Here is a 20585-nt window from a genome sequence, read left to right as displayed (position 1 = left end):
GAGCATTATTGATAGCCGATTTGTAATTTCATGATGTGTACAACGATTTCTTATGATTTTTAAATTTATATTAATATTGAGTTGGTTTGGATGTATGAAAATTCTTATAGGGTTGTAAAGCTCACAACCCCTTCCTCTTTCTCTTTTTTAGAGTTGCAGGTTCTATAGTATATGGCTATGGTTGAAATTGCAGGTGGAGGGGATGATTAGATAGAGTATTACAGATTTTAGTTAGATGATCAAATTTTGTAATTGGATCAACTTTGTTGTCTGATATTAATTGAGATCATTGTTGATTACGGATATTAAGGTTGTATTATATTTTTAGGCCTAGGGAATATGTAGTCATGTCGCGTGTCGAACCCAGGTACTGGTTCGGGGCGTGACATAAATCTGCTACCCAAATTGCAACAATGCACTAGTAAATAGTCAAAGGTTTAAACCCCCAAGGGAATTGACCTGATCAATGATTTGCACCACCGATCCGATCAAGTTAGTATTAAATATTGAATTTAAAAATTATAAAATAAAATAAAATATAATATAAAGATATTAACAAAATTTCTATGTCAAATACCACTATTATTCTTTAATTGCAGTGTAAATAAAAATAATATTTTTTATATAATTAAAATAAAGGATTAGCTTGCGCCGAGCTCTCCTCTCTCTCTATATATAGACATTAATTATATAAATGATAGTATTTAAAGCCTTCTCACATTCCATGCTGTCATTATGGTAAAAGCTATGTATTAATTAAGTCAATGAGACAAAATAGTTAATACTAAAAATATAAACAAATAATTGTAGGATATAAAATAATGATTTTTAATCACTCTCCACATGGACACTAATATTAATAATGAGATTTAAATCTTTTCAATTATTAATAAGGTTAAAGCAATGTATTAATTAAATAGTAGGATAAGAGAGCTGTTATTGAAAATGTAAACAAATAATTGCTGCCAATAAAATAATGGTTTTTAATTTGTTATATAACTATTATAACGGTTACAATGGAATTTATATAACAGTTGAAATAAATTTATCCAGCATAAATAATTTATTTAATAAATATAGAAAAATAAAAAAATATATAAAATAAATATATCTTGAATTTTTTACAAAAATATATTTATTATCATATATAATAATTATATATTCATAATTTAATTTTATCTCAAACTCACACCAGTGGAAACATCTTTGATCTTGAAATTTAGTATAAGTTGTACTCTAGCCCGAACGCATGAATTTTATTGCATGACTTCAAGTAACAGTTATTGCAATCGCATAAAGGCACCATGACGTTTTTGATAAACCTACATAATGGTTTAAATATAATTTACTACACTGCTCTATCAGATTTTGAGAACAATTCAAAAAAATATAAACAAATTGTACTCACATATCTGCACAGGTTATATGCTAGTGAATTATCTATTTTCAAGAGAGTTTGTAAGAATAATTATACATAAATATAGAAATACATAGGTTATTGATATTTTAAATGTTTCTACTAACAAAACTATGAAATGAAGTATATCTATTTTTTATTTTTTATGAAAGGAAAAGGATCAATTTTTTTAAAAAAGAATTAATTATTAGAATATGAAATATCACAACATACATCAAATGAAAATATTTAATGATATGAATAAGGTTTCAATGAAAGTAATAAACCACCATTTAAGATTAGAAGTGACTACTTGGTTAAATACTTTGTCGCTCTAGTAGAAAGTCCCTGGTTCAATCCCAAAGATAAGGGTTGTTAGGCATGTTCAATCAGATATCAACATTTCCATCCTGATCTAATCCGAATCAGACGCAAAAGCAGTCACATTTCGATAATATCTGACCCATATTCTGTGAGAACTTAACATCTCTAGAGATAGAATTATTTGCTCCAGCAGAATTATGATTATAGCCAATGAACAAGCAATCTTGCCACGACAACTTGCAAACAATGGAGAAAGATTGCTGAAAGAATCAGTAAAGCATATGTATTATCAAGTGGAAAAAATCAAGCCATTGATAACAATGGAACAATATGAAACCTATGACTCCAGAAACAAGGCATGCGCATAAGACCAAACATTGCCACCTTTACACTTAGCAAGGGGAAAGATATGTATGAAGGGTGTCGTTAGGTGAAGCTCTAAAGACAGGTTGGGATCAGATGAATGCCATTTTTTCTACAAAACTAAAGAATGTGAAAAGCGAGAAAGAAAACAGAGAGCATGAGCGAAGAGAGGGTAGAGATTATAAACTAGATAGAATGCTCTCCCAAGAGCAGAACTCCTCAAAGCAGATCTTTAGTCTTGGATCACTTATATTCCGCTTCCAGTGTCCATCAGGATTGCTTGCCTTCTCAGCCTGCCTCCGATCCTGTTCCAAGACTGCTTTCCGCATAGAGCTAAGAAGACAGAAGGATTGCAGGTTCTCTGGCATCATGTCATGCACTTTCCACCACCTTGCATGCGCTACATCACTTGCAAACATCGGAAGTCCGACATAATTCCAGTTGCAATCATAGTCACGGAAGCATAGCCATGGTTTCAGCCCCAAGTAGTGAAGAACATAGATAACCGGTGGGTCGGCCCCAATCAACTGAGTCTTTTTAACTCTCATGCTCTTATCCCCCCAAAAGTACTTCAAGAAGTTCAGGTGCTTCGGCATACGGTGCCACCATGTAAATATCTCATTCAAGTAACCCTGGTCTCCACCATTATAGGATTCTATCTCATTGATGTGTTCCATTAACAACTGGAACGTGCAATTTGAAGGCTCGATGACCATCACGCCAGAGTTGAAGAGAGTTGCATTGTTTTCAGTGGCAGTTATTTCTGGCATCGTGAATAGGAAATCAATGTTTCTTAGGATGATCATGTCAGCATCAATGAATATAATCTTGTCGTAGTCTGTAAGCTGCCAGAGCCGGAACTTGCTGTAGTTCCATTCATTGTAGGCATCACGCTGGGCCTTTGGGTTGCGGATCCTTTGGATCGTTCTGACCTTCCACCCTGCAGCTTCAAGGCCACTTCGGTGATGGTTGCTTATTGTTTCATCAACTAGTATTACGAGGTCCCTTGTGGATCCTGTTAGACGTATGCTTTGAGCTGCAGTTATTGCACCACATACATATACATCTGCAGAGTGAAGTACTGTGGCATAGGCTTCTCGGAGTCCGGTCTTCGAGTATGGCTGTTCTGTGGGCACAACAAGCAGCTAGTGAATCATACTGTAAATTCAGCATGAAAGCAAAATATACAAATCTAGAAGGATAAAAATTATAAAAAAAAAGAAGCATGCGCAAATGAACATTACATGGGAAGTCATTTTCATATATTCAGAAAATTTTAAATTTTGATCGCTGAAATCCTTGTCCGGTGCAATAGTTAAAAGATATCAGAAGAAAAAAAAAAAGATCAACGCATATATATAACTTGCATCCTGACTAGGAAGGGAAAGACATATAATGATCGAGTCCTAATAACTTCCAAAGATCAATGAAATGAGACAATTCAAGAATTTGACATATATATACATATATAAAGGGATCAAAATCCAGGTCTCATCTTTCAAGATGGAAAACCAACGGTTCGTTTCCATTTTCACACAGAATCTGCAGAGCAGGAAGGCAAAAGAAGATAATCCAACTGACCTTTTGCTTTGAGCGGCACAGCAAGTTCACATGATCCAACCGGAAGCCGAAGCTTTTCCTTCAGTGTTTTTAAGTTAGGCCTATACAGCCAAACATTTTCTTCCCGTTTGACAAGGTCTTTGCAAGTGAAGAGATTTGGAATTGGGAAGCAATCAGTTACCAAAAGAACATGAACCCGATCCTGGCTTTCCACAGAAGCCGAAGCAAGTTTCGCTGCAGCGAGCTGCAAATGCAACCTTGCAACGTCTCTTGACCAGCTCCCTGACTTGTTACAAGGAAGCTTGACTGCAACAAGGTCAAACTGTGACCCTTGAGGAACTTCCGGTGCAGGAAGAGATGGACAAACAGGCACTTCAAATTCTTCTTCCTCATCAATCCATTCAGGGTAAAGAACCTCCCAAGTAAGATTGCTGTTGGCATAATCTAGATGTACAACAGAAGTGTTTTCCCATGGTAAAATATGCTGCCAGTAGCTGACCTCAGTAGTGTTGAAATTCAGTAAGCCGACTTTGAGATTTCCTCTCATGCCAGCCACTTGTTCTATAATTTTTGATATTTGTGACCAGTTGACATCCAAATGTGATACGTATCTGGAATCCAAAGTCACTCTGTCCCATATCCACCCAAGATCTAGAAGTCCAGGCCTGCATTCCCATCATACATCACTTAGGAATGAGATGCTTCTTCGCAAGTTCCACATAAATGTATTATTAAAACAAAATTAGCATTTTACAGTTGATTTCAGCACATAAGCATAGGTTTTTTACCCTCCTGATAGTATGACAGTATATACTTCCAAAATTGATTAAAGTTTGTTTATGATGTGTTTTCTCAAAAATTTTGTTACCATATGAACAATTCTTGTCCAGGTTTCAAAAACAGCCAAAACTGGCACCTGTACACAGTGTGTGGGGATGGGATGGGCTCCCGTACCATGGTGCCATTACTCGGTACCATAACAGTTTTTTGGAAAAACTGATACACCCTCCAGTGCCGGTTTTGCCATCTCCTAAACGTATCTAAACCATGTACAGTCTATTCGAGAAAAAGAAGACATACCGGGAAATAGACTGCAGGAGACGCTCATTATGCACTGCTGAAGAGTGCAGAAGTGTTAAGATTGTGCCACAAATAACCATAACCAACATAAGTTTCAAAGAATGAAACTTGCAGCTTGAACTCCTTTCTGAAATAAGGAAGTTGAACTTGTCTACTACTTTAAAAGCTCTGCTTCGTCGGGCTCTTTTGCTTGCATTATCACTGGCTCAAGAAGGCATCCGTAAATCAATTTAGTCATTCCAACATGCATCTACAAAGAATCAGATGTACTAAGGGAAGTGAAGGCAGGTGAAATCTGAGAAGCAGTAAAACTGCAGAACATGCAAATATAGCATTACCATGGATAGGATAAATCTTAGAACTATCTTCCACATCAGGCCAAACTGGTCAGAAACGAGATTTATAATCATGCATGCAGAATTAGCAAATGGCAGAATACTGGACTGTGCAATATAGAATTCTTAAGCAATACTCAAGCAAATGTTTGACTACCACATAACACGAGTTTTAAACACTCTTGTGGACTTCTTTTTAGGATATCAGATTTGTGCTAAATTTTTGTAAATTGTATTTTTGGGCCAACTCATGTTAATAATTAGTTTATTTTTATTTAAATTTTCATATACTATGTAATAGGGCTAATCTCATTACGGACATTTTTGGCTCACTGATGTCTATATAAGTCCACTTCCCTCCATTCTCCATCACCTATGAGACCACATTTGAATCTTGAACCTGCTCATTAGATACCACTTCAACCATCCGACTCTTTTGTAGGCCATCATTCTCCATTACCTATCTACCTCACAAATGACTGCACCTTGCATTCCACACCACCTTGCACAACTATGTCAACACCCTATCGATTATTCTAGGTCCATTGCTCCTAGACACTTCATGACATCTCCACAGCTTGTCCATTAATAACCACTGAAGCTCCATGTGTATGAACCAGCATTAGTATGTCAAATTGAAAGAAGCCCCATTTCTGTATGAAACTTGTCTTGTGAAGCTGTACTTGTTAAGCATGTCTCTAAATCTTTTATGTCAGAGAATTCTTTAATGAAATAGTGAAGCTATCCACTTTGCCTCAAGAGTTTGATTGTTCCTCTTCTATGTTGACCTTGTGTACTGTTGCTGGAAATTGGACCCGGGGGCTACCGCGAAGCCGGAGAAGGAGGAGCTTCGCTGCAGGGACGGTGGTCGGCGGCGCGCCGACTGGTGACGTCCTCCTGGAGGGGTGTAAGTCCTGCAAGAAGCCGGTGGCCGGGCTCCCCGGCGCCGGCCCTCCGATGCTTAAGTCAGAGGGGGCAGATATGTGGAGAGAGCAAGGAAGAGAGTATATGGAGAAGACAGCAGGAATATTTGGATAAGATGAAGAAGATGAAGAGGATGATATCCTCCATTGTGTCTGTGCTGTTTGCTTCTTTTCACCCGGTCCAGGAGGGTTCTGTCCGGGGGGCCCCCCTTCCCTTCTCCCAGGTTTCCTTTTATAGAAGGGGATTACGTTACCTGGGAGGTGGCAGGGGAATTTGTCTCTTTTCGTCATAATTGGGCACGATTTGGCCCATTGATGGCGTAGTGGAGAACGGGACCAAATCAGACCGGAACCAGGGAGTTGTCACGGTCGATCGGACCTGTTGGAGTGGTTGAACCGCCGGCCGTGATGGGCCTGGGGTCCGTGGATGGTAAGTGCATTTATTACCGAATGAACCGACGGTCAGGGAGAGCCATACGCTTTGATGGTTCAGTGATCCGGAGATCGTCTTGAGCCGTGTTCATTAAATGACTGAGTGCATTGGAGACTTGAGGGAGTCTCATGCATTAATGGCAGGTCGTGCCGAATACCTGCGGAGATCTTATGCCTTGATGGCTTGGAGATAGTGGCAGATTGTAGTAGAGTCGCGTGTATAGCCGCCGGACCTTTCGAGAAAGCTTGGCGGGGAGGAGTATTAGTTAAGGCATCGGCTCGGCAAGAGTGCCGAGCCGAGCTGGTCGCCCAGAGGGGCGCCCTGTGGCGGGGTTGCTTCTAGTACTTCTGGTCGACGCCCTTTGGGCGAGCACCTTCTAGCCGAGCGCCTCTATTTGGCGCTGTCTCTGGTCGGCGCTTCCTAGTTCGAGCGCTTCTCTGGTCGGCGTTCTTCTGGTCGGCTCTTTCTAGCCGAGCATCCCTACTTGGGACGTGTTGGTTGGTCCGAGCGCCTCTTGGCGCTCCGGTCGGCACTCTTGGGCCGAGCATCTTTTCTGGTTGGTGCTCTCTAGCCGAGCACCCCTCTGGTTGGTGCTCTCTGGTCGGCACTCTTTGGCCGAGCACCTTTCCGGTCGGCGCTTTTTGGCCGAGCGCCTCCGTGGTGGTATGACTTGGGATTTTTCCCCCAACACTACCCCCCGACTTCCGAGTTCCAGTTGGCTACCAGCTGGAGCGCGGGAAGTAGCTTCAGTTGGGCCGTACGAATTCCGAAAATTTTTAATTTATTGCGCATTTTGAATTATCGGAGGCTTCGAGGTGCCTTTAATAGGCGGCGTCTCTTCTTTCCCGAAAAGCCTCATTATTGGGGCACTTTTTGCGAAGCGTCCTCGCGTCGTGGGCTCATGATGGGGCCGCACGATCCGATGGGGCGCTTCGGCGTCCGAAGCGCTAGCCCTAATTAAATGCGTCGTTCTGTCTTTTGGACCGACACGCGTCGCCATCTAAACAGGATACAGCGTTTTTCTCGCTGATCCGGGCCGTTGGGGAGGTCTATTTAAACTCTCCCCTGGCCCTCTGTCCTCTTTCTATTGCCTTCTGCTTCTAGCTTTCTTCCTCTCAGCCTCTCTCAGTCCGAAGTTCTATTCTCCGGCGTTTTCCCCAGGTCGTCCTTCTTTTTTGATTTTTTTTCTTTTTTGCAATGGGTTCTCTTCCCAGTGAGGTCGAGTCCACCATGAGCATCCTAGAGGTCGAAATGACCGAAGAGTGGTTTTTTCCTCTTCAGGGGTTCCGTTTGGAGCCCGCCAGGCGAAGGGATCGGATAACCGATCCTCCGGTAGGCCGGATTGGAGTGCACCTGGAATCACTCTGGGCCGGCCTCCGATTTCCTCTTCACGGCTTCGTGAATGAGTTGCTGACGGTATGCCAGTTGGTTCCGGCGCAACTCACTCCGAATGCCTGGAGGACAGTGATGGGCTTCCTGTCACTGTGTTTACTGCAGGAGATTCCGACCTCTGTCAATGTTTTCCGGCGACTTTTTATCTTTAAGTCGAATCCGGGAGACGGGGAGTGGCTTTACATCGCCCTTCGGGCGGGTCGGCCACTCTTTCATGGTGCCCCCTCGTCCATTCATGGCTGGAAGGAGAAATTCTTCTTTCTTGGTTCTGCACAGTTCTGGGGGTTTGACCCCCGGTGGGGACCGGCTCAGCTCAAGTCCATCAACAAACCCCCCAGACTTTCTCCACGTGAGCAGGGGATCCTCGACGCCATCCGCAGCCTCGAGGACGGCATCTTACTGAACGGCCTCATATGAGGACGCTTTGGTGAACGTGGGCTTGAGCTCGGCACGTCCCCACGGTAAGGGTAGTTACAGTGTCTCTTTTTATTTCCTTACTGTTCTAATGTTCTAATCCTGTTCGCCTTTGCAGATATCGCAAAGATGGTGACGAAAAGCGAAGTCCTCTACGCCCGCTTCCAGAAGAGGGCAGCCGAGCTCTCGGGCGAGCCCACCGAGCCGAGGAAGAAACAGAAGGACTCGGCGACCCCAGCGCCCCCGGCGCCAGCAGTGACCGAGGCGGGTCCTTCTCGCCCCGCGCACTCCGAGGCGGGGCCTTCTCGCCCCGCGCACTCCGAGGCGGGGCCTTCTCGCCCCGCGCACCCCGGTGCTGGTCAGAGGGAGGGCACGGATTCCAGGGGCTCGGGCTCCCGGGGAGCTTCAGCAGTGCTCCCATGCCCGGTGCCCCTGGCACAAGTTCCTGGTCGGCAGGACGCTCCAGTTGCCGACCAGGGGAGGAGTCCTGCGGGTCCCGCGCCTGCGCACCCCGCCTCCGTCGTGCGGCAGTCAGATCGGCCGCTTGTCCGACCCCAGCCCCCTAGCTCCGAGCCGGGGAGCAGTCACGGAGCCTCGGGGTCGGCTCCGCCTAGGCCAGCCGATGCTGGCCTTCCGGGCCCATCGGGCTCGGAGGAGCGAGTGCCTCTGGCACTCAACTGGTCGGTGTTCGAGGGCGATTCAGCCCTCGAAAACCCTCGAGTGGCGCGCGAAGTTTTTCGGGTCGCGCTGCTCCCGGCCGACCGGGCCCTGATACAGTCCATGAGCTATAATGCTTTCATGGACTCTACCCGCTGCAGCGCCGTCCGGGTATGTAGAATTCATCTGTGTAATCTGTAAAATTTTTACTTGCAGCGCCTTATGTTTTTCTTTTCGTCCTTTTACAGCATTTGCACGAGACGGAGATGCTGATGCACATCACCCACGACTACCGGGAGCGGGCCCGGAGGTATCAGCGTGGGTATGACGAGGTCCAGGCGAGGTACCTGGCCGCCGAGGCGAGGTACCAGGCTTCCGAGGCCGAACGTCAGGTGCTCCAGGAAAAAGTAGGAGCATCCGAGGAAAGGGTTCGAGCTCTCACCGCCGAGTTCGACGAAGAAAAAGGCGCGCATACGTTGACGAGGTCCGAACTGCGCGCCGCGGAAGCTCGTCTGGCTGCCGCCGAGCTGGCGCTGGCCTCCCGTGAGCAGGAGGTGGAGAACGCCCGCCTTCGCCACTTAGAGCTCGAGCGGGGATTGAATAACCTCGAGCGGAAGGCCGCATATCATGAGGCTCGGGAGCTCGAGGCCCGGGAGCAAGCTCAGAACGCGGTGAGGCTCTTCCGCGAGTCGGAGGAGTTTCACGACCTCCTAGCAGAGGAGGGCGTGAATGGGCTAATCCAAGGCTTCCGGGATTTCCGCAACCAATTGCGGCGGCTCCTCCCGGATTTTGACGTGAACCTGCTTCAACCGGGAGCAGGGGTCGAGAGGGGTGATGCGGCCGAGGCGATCCCCGAGGTCACCAAGGTCGCCTCCGAGGTCGCTCCTGCTGCTGCCGAGGCCGCCGAAGAGTCCCCGACTGGTGAGCCAGCTACTCCTGGTGCTGCTGGAGCCGAAGTAGTCGAGCTCGAACCTTAATGTAATTTTTGTCATTTTGTAAAGTCGGGATGGCCCCCCATACTTGTAAGGGCCGAACCCGAATTTTTGTACTCGGCCTACGGGCTTTTTGAAATGAATATACTTTTTTGGAAACTCGTCTGTTAATAGTCCAAGTTTCTCTGCTCGGATCCATTTTAGGTTCCCAGGATATGGGCTCTAGGGCCTCAGCTTTACCCGCCACCGGGTTTGGTTTTAGGTTCGGCTTGCCGAGCTCCATTACTCGGTCCTTCGACCAGTGGTAAAGCAATGCTTGTGCTCAAAGGATTTGGGCTCGGAGAGTCCTTCCGAGCCTAGCCCAGATTTCGACCAAGCCCTAAAGCGGTCACTGGGACTTAACTTTTTAGCAAAGTTAGTAAACTTTGGGTCCGAGCCCCACATTGCCGGGGCGGGTCGGATTCTTTTCCAATGAACGGGTTGAATACTCGTCAGCTCGTGACGGGGATTCACCGGGCTTAGTATAATTGTGCTGGTGTCGTGAGTGTTTTCACGCCGAGGCGACTAAAACATTCTGCTCGGAGTCCACTCTTTGAGGACGTCGGCAGAGAAATCCAAAACATAATGTAGAAACATTAAATGAATGGGTACCTTGTACCGTGTGCGTCCTTGCGCCAAGGCGACTGAAGACGCTCCTCTGCTCGGGGTCTGTTCTTTGGGGACATCGGCAGAATCCAAGAATGGATAAGATAATGTAAAAATATTAAATAAATGGGTACCTTGTACCGTGTGCGTCCTTGCGCCGAGGCGACTGGAGACGCTCCTCTGCTCGGAGTCCGTTCTTTGGGGACGTCGGTAGAGAAATCCGAAAGCAGATAAGATAATGTAAAAATATTAAATAAATGTGTACCTTGTACCGTGTGCGTCCTTGCGCCGAGGCGACTGGAGACGCTCCTCTGCTCGGGGTCCGTTCTTTGGGGACGTCGGCAGAGAAATCCGAAAGCAGATAAGGTAATGTAAAAATATTAAATAAATGGGTAGTGTTGATGACGCCGGCGATGGGCCTGTTGGCATTTGAACCTTCAGGCTGTGCTGCTCCTTCGGCTGGCTTCTTTCCTTCACGCCGGCCTTGCACAAACCGATCGAGCACCCCTCGGCGAATGAGTGCTTCGATCTCATTTCGGAGCTGATAACAATCCTCGGTATCATGGCCGTGATCCCGGTGGAAACGGCAATACTTCCGGACATCATGCCGGATTCTGGTGTCTGGCTTCGGAGGTGGGAGCCGGATGCAATCCCGACTCTCAATCTCCATGAGGATTTCAGCCCGAGGAGCATTGAGGGGAGTATACTTTTCATACCTCCCTTCAGGTGCACGGGCCTGCAGTGGGAACCTCGGGCGGAGTGGTGACCACTGCTGTGGCGGTCCTCTCAACCGGGGTGGACTCTTCGGGCGGGGCAGATTCTTAGCTCGTCGCGGAGACGGGCTTCTGGGCCGGCCGCGCTCCTCGCGGCGTCTTTTCTTGGGGTTCTGCTCGGTCCCACCCCGCCTAACCGCCACGGCCTCTTCTGCCTTGGCATACTTCCGCGCCCGAGCGAACATTTCGGTGAGGTCCGTGGGGAAATTCTTCTCGATCGAGAAGAGGAATCTGTAGGACCGGGCTCCAGTCTTCAATGCCGACATGGCGATTGACTGGTCAAGCTCCCGGACCTCCCATGTTGCGGCGGTGAACCGGTCCAAGTACTCCTTGAAGGATTCTCCCTCCGTTTGTTTGATATCAAGGAGGGAGTCGGATGTCCGCCGCTGGGGCTGGCTGGCGGCAAAGTTGCCAGCAAATTGTCTGCCGAGCTGCTCAAAGGAAGAGACAGTACTCGGCTTCAGCCCGGTGAACCAAAGCCGGGCTGGTCCTCGGAGTGTCGCCGGGAAAGCTTTGCACATCATGGCCTCCGAGGCTCCTTGTAGGGCCATTAAGACCCGGTAACTCTCCAGGTGGTCAAGGGGATCAGCCTTGCCGTTGTAGGGCTCCACCTAGGGCATCTTGAACCGTAGTGGGACCGGTTCATCTTCGATCTCCGGGTAGAAGGGTGACTTCGTAGTGAACTCGAAGTCGTTATCACGTCCTGATTTTCTTCCGTGGAGTGCCTGGATTTGGCGCTCCAGCTTCTCGACCTTCTTGTCGAGTTCATCATTCTAGAGGATCGCTGCAGCGGTTCGTTCGAGCGCAGGTTGCCCTGGAACCGACTCAGCTTCTGAAGGTTGTGGCCAGCCTCCGTAGCCTCTGGCTGGGTGCTCTCTCCAGAGGGAGGCCTGGACTTGGAAGTCCTGACCTCGAAGGGAAAGTCCGCTTGCAGGAGGCTCCGGTTGGACTGGAGCCGGAGGAGGCGGTGCCGTTGGGATGCCCCTGGGTTGCAGGCTTTGGACAGCGGTGGCCAAGGCCTGCACCTGTTGCACCAGGGCATCGAATTGCTCCGGCCGAACTTGATGAACTGACTCAGCCGGAGGTGGTGAGTTCCGGACGGAATGCTCAGGACTGGGTGGAGGACGTCGAGAGGCGTTGGAAGCCCCTTTGCTTCTTAGCTTCATGGCAGCGAACTCGGTCCCTTCCTCTAGCGCCAACTGTTGCTGGAAATTGGACCCGGGGGCTACCGCGAAGCCGGGGAAGGAGGAGCTTCGCTGCAGGGACGGTGGTCGGCGGCGCGCCGACTGGTGACGTCCTCCTGGAGGGGTGTAAGTCCTGCAAGAAGCCGGTGGCCGGGCTCCCCGGCGCCGGCCCTCCGATGCTTAAGTCAGAGGGGGCAGATATGTGGAGAGAGCAAGGAAGAGAGTATATGGAGAAGACAGCAGGAATATTTGGATAAGATGAAGAAGATGAAGAGGATGATATCCTCCATTGTGTCTGTGCTGTTTGCTTCTTTTCACCCGGTCCAGGAGGGTTCTGTCCGGGGGGCCCCCCTTCCCTTCTCCCAGGTTTTCTTTTATAGAAGGGGATTACGTTACCTGGGAGGTGGCAGGAAAATTTGTCTCTTTTCGTCATAATTGGGCACGATTTGGCCCATTGATGGCGTAGTGGAGAACGGGACCAAATCAGACCGGAACCAGGGAGTTGTCACGGTCGATCGGACCTGTTGGAGTGGTTGAACCGCCGGCCGTGATGGGCCTGGGGTCCGTGGATGGTAAGTGCATTTATTACCGAATGAACCGACGGTCAGGGAGAGCCATACGCTTTGATGGTTCAGTGATCCGGAGATCGTCTTGAGCCGTGTTCATTAAATGACTGAGTGCATTGGAGACTTGAGGGAGTCTCATGCATTAATGGCAGGTCGTGCCGAATACCTGCGGAGATCTTATGCCTTGATGGCTTGGAGATAGTGGCAGGTTGTAGTAGAGTCGCGTGTATAGCCGCCGGACCTTTCGAGAAAGCTTGGCGGGGAGGAGTATTAGTTAAGGCATCGGCTCGGCAAGAGTGCCGAGCCGAGCTGGTCGCCCAGAGGGGCGCCCTGTGGCGGGGTTGCTTCTAGTACTTCTGGTCGACGCCCTTTGGGCGAGCACCTTCTAGCCGAGCGCCTCTATTTGGCGCTGTCTCTGGTCGGCGCTTCCTAGTTCGAGCGCTTCTCTGGTCGGCGTTCTTCTGGTCGGCTCTTTCTAGCCGAGCATCCCTACTTGGGACGTGTTGGTTGGTCCGAGCGCCTCTTGGCGCTCCGGTCGGCACTCTTGGGCCGAGCATCTTTTCGGATTGGCGCTCTCTAGCCGAGCACCCCTCTGGTTGGTGCTCTCTGGTCGGCACTCTTTGGCCGAGCACCTTTCCGGTCGGCGCTTTTTGGCCGAGCGCCTCCGTGGTCGTATGACTTGGAGTTTTTCCCCCAACATGTACCACTACTTCAGAAGGGGATACTTGGACTTTAGGGATCCGCCCTTCGCAACAAGAATTTTCCATAAAGGGTGCAAAATCTGTTTCAGAATCTTCTTCAAAACTCATTCCTGCACCCACTTTCTAAGCATTTCTTATTAAATTGTCTTCATGAGAGTCTCTTCCCTTACTCCCGCTACCTCACATGAAAGGCCATATCCTTGGTCAGCACAAGTTAATTACCCCTCTATCCTTCCATCTGAATTCAAGTACATCTCCTTTTAGGAGTCATCTTTGGCCTTTGTTGCAAATGACCTAACCATCTCATTCCCTTCCCAATTGGTTTTATCCAAGATTCGCCATACTGGTACCGGAGCCTGTACTGGTCGGCCGGGGCACAGTTCGGTACGCCCCATGCTATTCCGTGCCGAGCCCGTACTAACATAACAGAGAGATCAAGAGAGAGGGAGAACGGGAGAGAGGAAAAGAGACAGAGAGGGGGGGGGAGAGAGAAGAAGGGCCTTGGAGGCCGCCGGAGAGACCTAGAGGGCCGGAGGAAAGGCCCACCCTCCAGACCCCTATTTCGTTCAAAAAGAGGTCCGTCGGATCTCCTTTTATATTTTGAAAATTTTAAGTGAAGTCGGCAAAATTTTAAAATAAAAAAAAAGCCCCAACGAACACTGTTTTGAAACTCTGGCTCTCTACGTCCCTCCGATGGCCCTTCCTACCCCTCTCTTCCTCCCCCTCTCTCCCTTTTCCTCTCTTTCCTCCTCCCTCTCTTCCTCCTACCGATTTCTTGCTTTGAATGCTGGAACTATCTTGGTTCGCCGCCGGCATGGCTACATACGCCTCGAACCAAGCAGTTCGGGATGATTCCATATTTCTTGGTTTTATCCACTGCTAATACTGGTTGAAGCATTCATCTTTGAACCTTGAGATTGTTCGTTGTGCCATTCATCCACATCGACATCATGACTTTCATACAATGTAATGTTTTACATTCATATGCTGACCATAGTACATTGCAGATATTGTTACTAGCTTACCATAACAGCACAGTTTTCCTGTAGGACCTGGTTAATTAGTGGCATCTGAGTACTTAGAGGGAAAAAGTGTAGCATATTTACAGGTTTGGAATTTTTTTTAGAAAAACATGAGTTCAGAATGATGACACTGCTTCCTCGAATATCTTTTCTGGTTCACCATATCAAAAGTTTCGCAAAGTCAAGACACAAAAACTGCCATAAGGATATCCATGCAACTATACTGCACTACTTGGATATGCATACATCACTTTTTCGGTCCTAGACTCCTAGTTTAACTAACAGGTCCGCTACATAGGTTGAGATGAAGGGACTGGTGCAATCTGGCAGAGTGCCTGATTCAATCTTTTGCAACTTTTTATAGTTTATATATCCACTTTCAGTTGGAGTTCATTCATAGGTCCACAAACATGTATTGAATATGATCTGACAAGCATCCAGCTCGTGTATTATAGAAAGCCAGCTTAGTCCAAACTGTAATTTGAATCAACTAAATTCTCTTGTTTTCTAGCTGAAACAAGTGCTCCAGACTTGTCAATGCTCTCTCTCTCTCTCTCTCTCTCTCTCTCTCTCTCTCTCTCTCTCTCTCTTTCTGTGTGTGTGTGTGTGTACATATATACATACATGTGCATGCAAGCAAGCATACATGATATGCACCCTCTTATAACCTTCTGCCTCACAATTGTCTCACATAGTTACAAGGAGACCAGTCAATTTGCTGACTGGAGTAACTATAAGCAAAGCGTGGAATGAAGACCTAGTTATGAACTAGTTAGTCCATTGCTAGAGAGTGAAGGCTGATTTCCGGGGGCTGTCCATTGCCTTCATGTGGTTAACTGGGCCTTTTCTTTCCAAAAGAAAAACAAAGAGAAAAACTAGAGGAAGAAAAAGTAGATAAGACTCTACAATTTCTTTTTGCACTTCACAAAAAAAATATGTTTGGAATCATAGCACCCTCCTACCTAACTTTGTTTTAATTTAATGAAATGTCTGAATCTAACAAAACAACTTTATTGATCACATTCTAGAGCAGTTGGAGGAATTACTTTAGGATAAAGTTGGCTTCCAGCAAGAGAGAATCTGCACCTTAAAAAACAAAATCTATACTTCATTAAAGAAAACTACCAAAAATTTTGAAGGTAACAAGGTAGATCACCAAATGGCATCTTTGTCTAGAGTCCAATTAGCTCCAGACTAAAAATAATGGTTAGCAGCTTCTATATTTTTACTGTTTATTGACCATGAAAAACAATACAAGGAACTGTACAATATAAGCAGAACCTAGAATTTAGAACTGAGTAATTTCAAGCATCATGAGCTACTTGCTGGAATTTGGGTGCCTATAGGACAAGTTTATATTAGGCTTTTTCATTTCTTGTAATATAAATTGATTTTATTGTAAAGATTACAGAAGCCGGAAAAGGTATAACAACCCAAAACCTCACCCAAAAAGACTAGCCAAAAATATAATTTTGGTTCCTTGATTCTGTATAAGTACTCAAGATCTACTCAGCGAATAACAGATGTGGAACTAAACATACGCCCACATGGGTCCTCGCATACTCTCTCCATTTAAGTCTTGACGTCCTCGTCAAGCTAAAGGGTTCAGATGCATTCAAATCTAATCACAAGCACCACAATCGGCCCGTGGTCAGCCCCAATGGATCCGTGCTACAGTGTCTCCTAGTCTACATAGATTATGGGCTGGGTCCACTCTAATACTATTTGTAACAATCCAGAACCTTACCCACAAAGACTAGCCGAAAAGTATTATTTGGGTTCTTTGATCCTATTTAAGTATTCGAGATCTATCCAGCAAATAACCGATGTAGGACTAAACACATGCCCGCACGGGTCCTCACAAAAGGAGAAAAACAATCTGGTTCTTTTCCCTATTAAGGATGCCTCAAGCTTATGTTGAGGAGAGTGATGAGATTGCAAGTCCAATCTCTCAGTCATTTTCTGTTCATAAGTAACTTATGGGCTAATTTGTAGTTTTCTTTAGGTTTGGGTTCAAAAATTGAGCTCATAAAAATTATAATTAGCATGCTAGGTGGCTAGGCACATATAAATTAACTAGAAGAGGAGCAGGTGGTTGTAGAGGGTGGGATGTGTGATTTGGCCAATTGTGCCTTCTAACTGAGATTCCAAGAAGTGACACCCTGCAGATGAGCACATAGCCTTATAGATGATCATTTGTGCCAACCTTCTCCTGTCTTCTTTCTCTCTTGTAACAATGCTTTTTATACATTCTTCTGAATATTCTTCCATCCTAGTACTTTTAATTTTTTCTATAGCTCGAGCATTTGAAAGAGCCTTTGATGAACTTATCTCTTCAGGCAGAAAGAATTTGGTTATATTGTTTTCTGGTTTAAAGGATCACAGTGTATGATCTAGTAACATTGTATGATACCTTAAGTCCCCGTACTCAAGGTGGCTTTCTCAAGAGCAATGAGAAGGGTAATTTGAACAACAAATGCACCAAATTCAATTGTCTGAACTCTGACTAATAAAGCATCAAAAGCAATATAATCAAAAACCAAGCAGCAAGGTATACTTAAGCTCAACATACAAATTACTAACAAAAAAAGTATTAGGCTCTGCTTGGATGTGTTAATCTCAAAATGATGATTTTATCCATTTTCTGATTCCAAAAGTTAAAAATTGTGATTTTTAGTGGGCCTTTGGTTGTTCAAAAGAGGAGCTTCAGAGTTACAAGATGATAGGGAAATATCAAGAACGAGGAATTCATACTCCCAGCAGAAATTTACAAAGGAATTTGGTGAAATTTCATTGTGCAACCAAATACCAAGTTGGCCAAAATCATCTTTTTAATTTCGAAAAAAGTACCAGGAACTTCACACATTCTCTCTCCAGATTCTGGAGAGTAAAAGAACGAGGTGAATGGGCTATAGCTACAGGCTTCCCTATTCATCGAGGGTTTAAGCAAGTTCCTCCGAGGCGACGCTTCATCTAGCCTTGGACGCGTGTCTCTTGGGCGTTCGCCCCAAGATGGCCCATTCGGATCGTCGTCGAGACCCAGACGCCTATTAAATTCACGAACACCTCACCCATGATGACGCCGCTTCGGGAAGGACAGCAATGCCACACCCTTCATAAATATGAGACTTAGAAAATCTTCGTTTTTTCAATGAAAAGGCTCCTCGGCGATCTTCATCAAAGCGACCTTTCTAGAAAAACTACTTCCGCGGCCAGACTAGGATAGCTCAGCTTGGTTGCAGAAGTGGAAAAAAATGATACACCTCCAAACCAGCTACAACTCACCAGAAAGTTTGGCCAATTAAAACACACCACAACGCCAATATGTGGTAGATCGGGAGTGGCCATTGGGCGGGCCGAGCGCCATACCGCCGAGCTTGCATATCAGAAGCTCTCCATAGTTGTCCACATCTTAACCAGAGGACCTAGTAATCATCGAGATCCCACTGATGTGACAAGCAGGACGTCATCCGCACGTGAAGCATCGCCCAATGTTCAGATCGTACTCGAGCCAATCACTTCTGGTCGATCCATATGTGCTAATTCTTTGGTGATAGGTAGGCTCCTCCACCAGATATACATAAAACAGGGGGGCAGAGAAGGTAAGCAAGGAGAAGAATGCCCTAAAAGATTAAAAATAACATCTTCCTATTTTCTAATTACCACACTGACTTAGACATCAAAGGGTCCCCCACCGGATACATTACAGTTAGAGGACTTCTTTGGTCTATGTTGTTTTAGGTCGGAGGGTTGCCATCCGACAAGGACCTCGGCTGCAGCGACCGAGCGTCGCTCGCCTCCTCCAATTTCGACCAGAGCTGCCGACCATCGAGCTCTCCAGCATCGTCACGCTTCTCGCCGTGGTGCCTAGGGCCAATTAATTCTTAGCAACAACATTTCCTTTGCAATTTTCAAAAATCAATGGTGGCGATCAACAAGTTGTTATGTTATGAAAATTATCCCTTTTTGATTTGGACTCAAGATTTTATTTCTTCTTCATAAGTATCAGGTCCTAGAAGCTAAATTCTAGGGAGAGCTTGCACTTGTCCTTTAGGAACTTCAAGCATGCTTAGTCCATCAATTCACAGTCATTACATAGTTTCTCCATTTACGGGAACAATTATGCTCATCTGTCAAATTGCATTTGTTTCTCCATTTACAAGAACAATTATACTCATATGTAACATTGCATTTAAACAAAATATAACAACTAATTGCATGAGGATTGAGCGGATATATATTTAGTCACACATCGGCTATGCATTAGATAGATCTTAGGTACTTATATAAGACCAAAGAACCCAAAGAACACATTTTAACTAGCTTTTTTGAGTGACGTACTTGGTTCTGATAAATGGTATCAGAGCGAATCGGCCCCATAGCACATATAGACTAGAAAATACTGCAACATGGACCCATTTAGGTTGAACATGGGCTAATCATTGTGTTTGTGATTGGATTTGAATGGGTTTAGACCATTAATTTGGTGAGGATACTAGGGCTTAAACATGGACCGAGGGGGATGAGGAAGTGGGAGGAGTGAGGACCCAGACGAGTGAATATTTAGTCCCCCATCAGCTATGCTCTAGACAGATTTTGAGTACTTATGCAGTACCATAAGTATTTATACAGAATAAAGGAATTCATATAACATCTTGACTAAGAAATCCAAATAATACCTTCTAGCTAGTCTTTTTGGAAAAAATCTTGAGTTATGTCAATCTGATAACAAACTAAGTTGTGAAGAGCTCTTTGACCAATCAAATTACACACCACAAGCAGAACTGATCTGGAAACCATCTTCTGCTAGTCTTTATAGGTTCATTTTGAAAGTGGTTCCGAAATAAATTTATATATCATGTTGTGTAATCTAATGAGTTTTTGTACTTACTGATGAAATTATGGTGATCTTTTGCGAGGGTGAGGCCAATCTTAATTACATGTATTTGTTGAAAAGTTGTTGTTAGTTCCCAGTATGTCAGATTGGACATTTGGCTAATAGATCTGAAAAAATCAGGATCAGAGGACATTTCTAATTCCAATTGAAGCAACAGCTTGATCTATGTCCCGTGGGCAGAATACAGAATGAAAGATCACCAATCAATTTTAGGTTCTTGAAGAAGAAAAGAAAAGGTCGATTCCTTGATTATTTCTAAATTTAGATGTCTTCTTAATCTCTGAACAAGATTTGTCAAAGATCATGCTAGTAGTAGGAAAGATCCCAGAGAGATATAGAGAATGAGCGAGGAACCTACCTCGTCGGTGGTCATCCGAGGCGACCGTCAGCTTGGATGGTCGGAGGCGGAGCCGGTCGGCGATGTTGCTGGAGGAACGATGGTCGGTGGGTTTCATGCCGGCGGAAGCGAGGAGGGCTAGCGAATGGCGGAGGAGGAAGAGGTCGGCGGCGATATCGCCGTCGCCGGCCGGCGGAGGTCAGCTTCCGGGGAGTCGGAGGACGAGGCAAAAGAGGAGAGAGGCTTAGGGCTTCACTCGATCTCCATTGGGAGGGAGAGCGTTTAATGCGAGATCGATGACGACGTGCCACGTGGGTTACAAGCCTGAGTTGGTCCCTTATTTAATAATTTATTTTTTTTGGAAAAAACATTAGATGATTTTCTATTTTACCGTATCTGGAAAAAAAATCCAAAAATTAAATACTCGGAGTTATCAGACCTGTGATAAAAAAAAAAAACTAATATATATATATATATATATATATATATATATATATATATATATATATATATATATATATATATGCGGCATTCTTTTTCTTTCTCGTCAAGTTTCTTCATCTTTTTTTTTTTGCTAAAAAAAAGAGGAAGGGGGAGGAAGGAACAAGCCCACCCCCGCGTAGCAGCACCCACTGGGCCCCCACCCCGCTA

At 45.7% G+C, this 20585-nt stretch overlaps 1 protein-coding gene across 2 annotated transcripts; it reads right to left on the bottom strand.

The window, feature by feature from the left end:
* Nucleotides 1-1977: 1977 nt before the first annotated feature.
* Nucleotides 1978-20245, bottom strand: LOC149751609 (UDP-glucuronate:xylan alpha-glucuronosyltransferase 1-like). Of its 2 annotated transcripts, none has more exons than XM_089926147.1 (4): nucleotides 19956-20245; nucleotides 4724-4973; nucleotides 3665-4308; nucleotides 1978-3209 (listed from the first exon to the last, which is right to left on the bottom strand). In XM_089926147.1, exons 2-4 carry the CDS (start codon nucleotides 4810-4812, stop codon nucleotides 2263-2265), a joined length of 1680 nt encoding a protein of 559 aa, XP_089782273.1. In that variant the 5' UTR covers nucleotides 4813-4973; nucleotides 19956-20245; the 3' UTR covers nucleotides 1978-2262. The 2 variants fall into 2 exon arrangements, with proteins under 2 accessions (XP_089782273.1, XP_089782272.1); XM_089926146.1 differs by having other exon boundaries at nucleotides 4724-4924.
* Between the last annotated feature and the right edge of the window lie 340 nt (nucleotides 20246-20585).

This window comes from Phoenix dactylifera, chromosome 11 (genome assembly GCF_051530095.1).
Source record: "Phoenix dactylifera cultivar Ajwa chromosome 11, Ajwa_hap1_PhDact_Kaust_v1.1, whole genome shotgun sequence".
In the NCBI taxonomy this organism is placed as follows: domain Eukaryota; kingdom Viridiplantae; phylum Streptophyta; class Magnoliopsida; order Arecales; family Arecaceae; genus Phoenix; species Phoenix dactylifera.
This window is presented reverse-complemented; position numbering and strand designations above follow the sequence as displayed.

Coding starts and splice junctions, on each gene's coding strand:
- LOC149751609 (XM_089926147.1), bottom strand. CDS start 4,812: ATGTTGGTTATGGTTATTTGTGGCACAATCTTAACACTTCTGCACTCT. Junction 4,309..4,723: donor CTCCTGCAGTCTATTTCCCG/GTATGTCTTCTT, acceptor ATGGGAATGCAG/GCCTGGACTTCTAGATCTTG. Junction 3,210..3,664: donor TGTGCCGCTCAAAGCAAAAG/GTCAGTTGGATT, acceptor TTGTGCCCACAG/AACAGCCATACTCGAAGACC.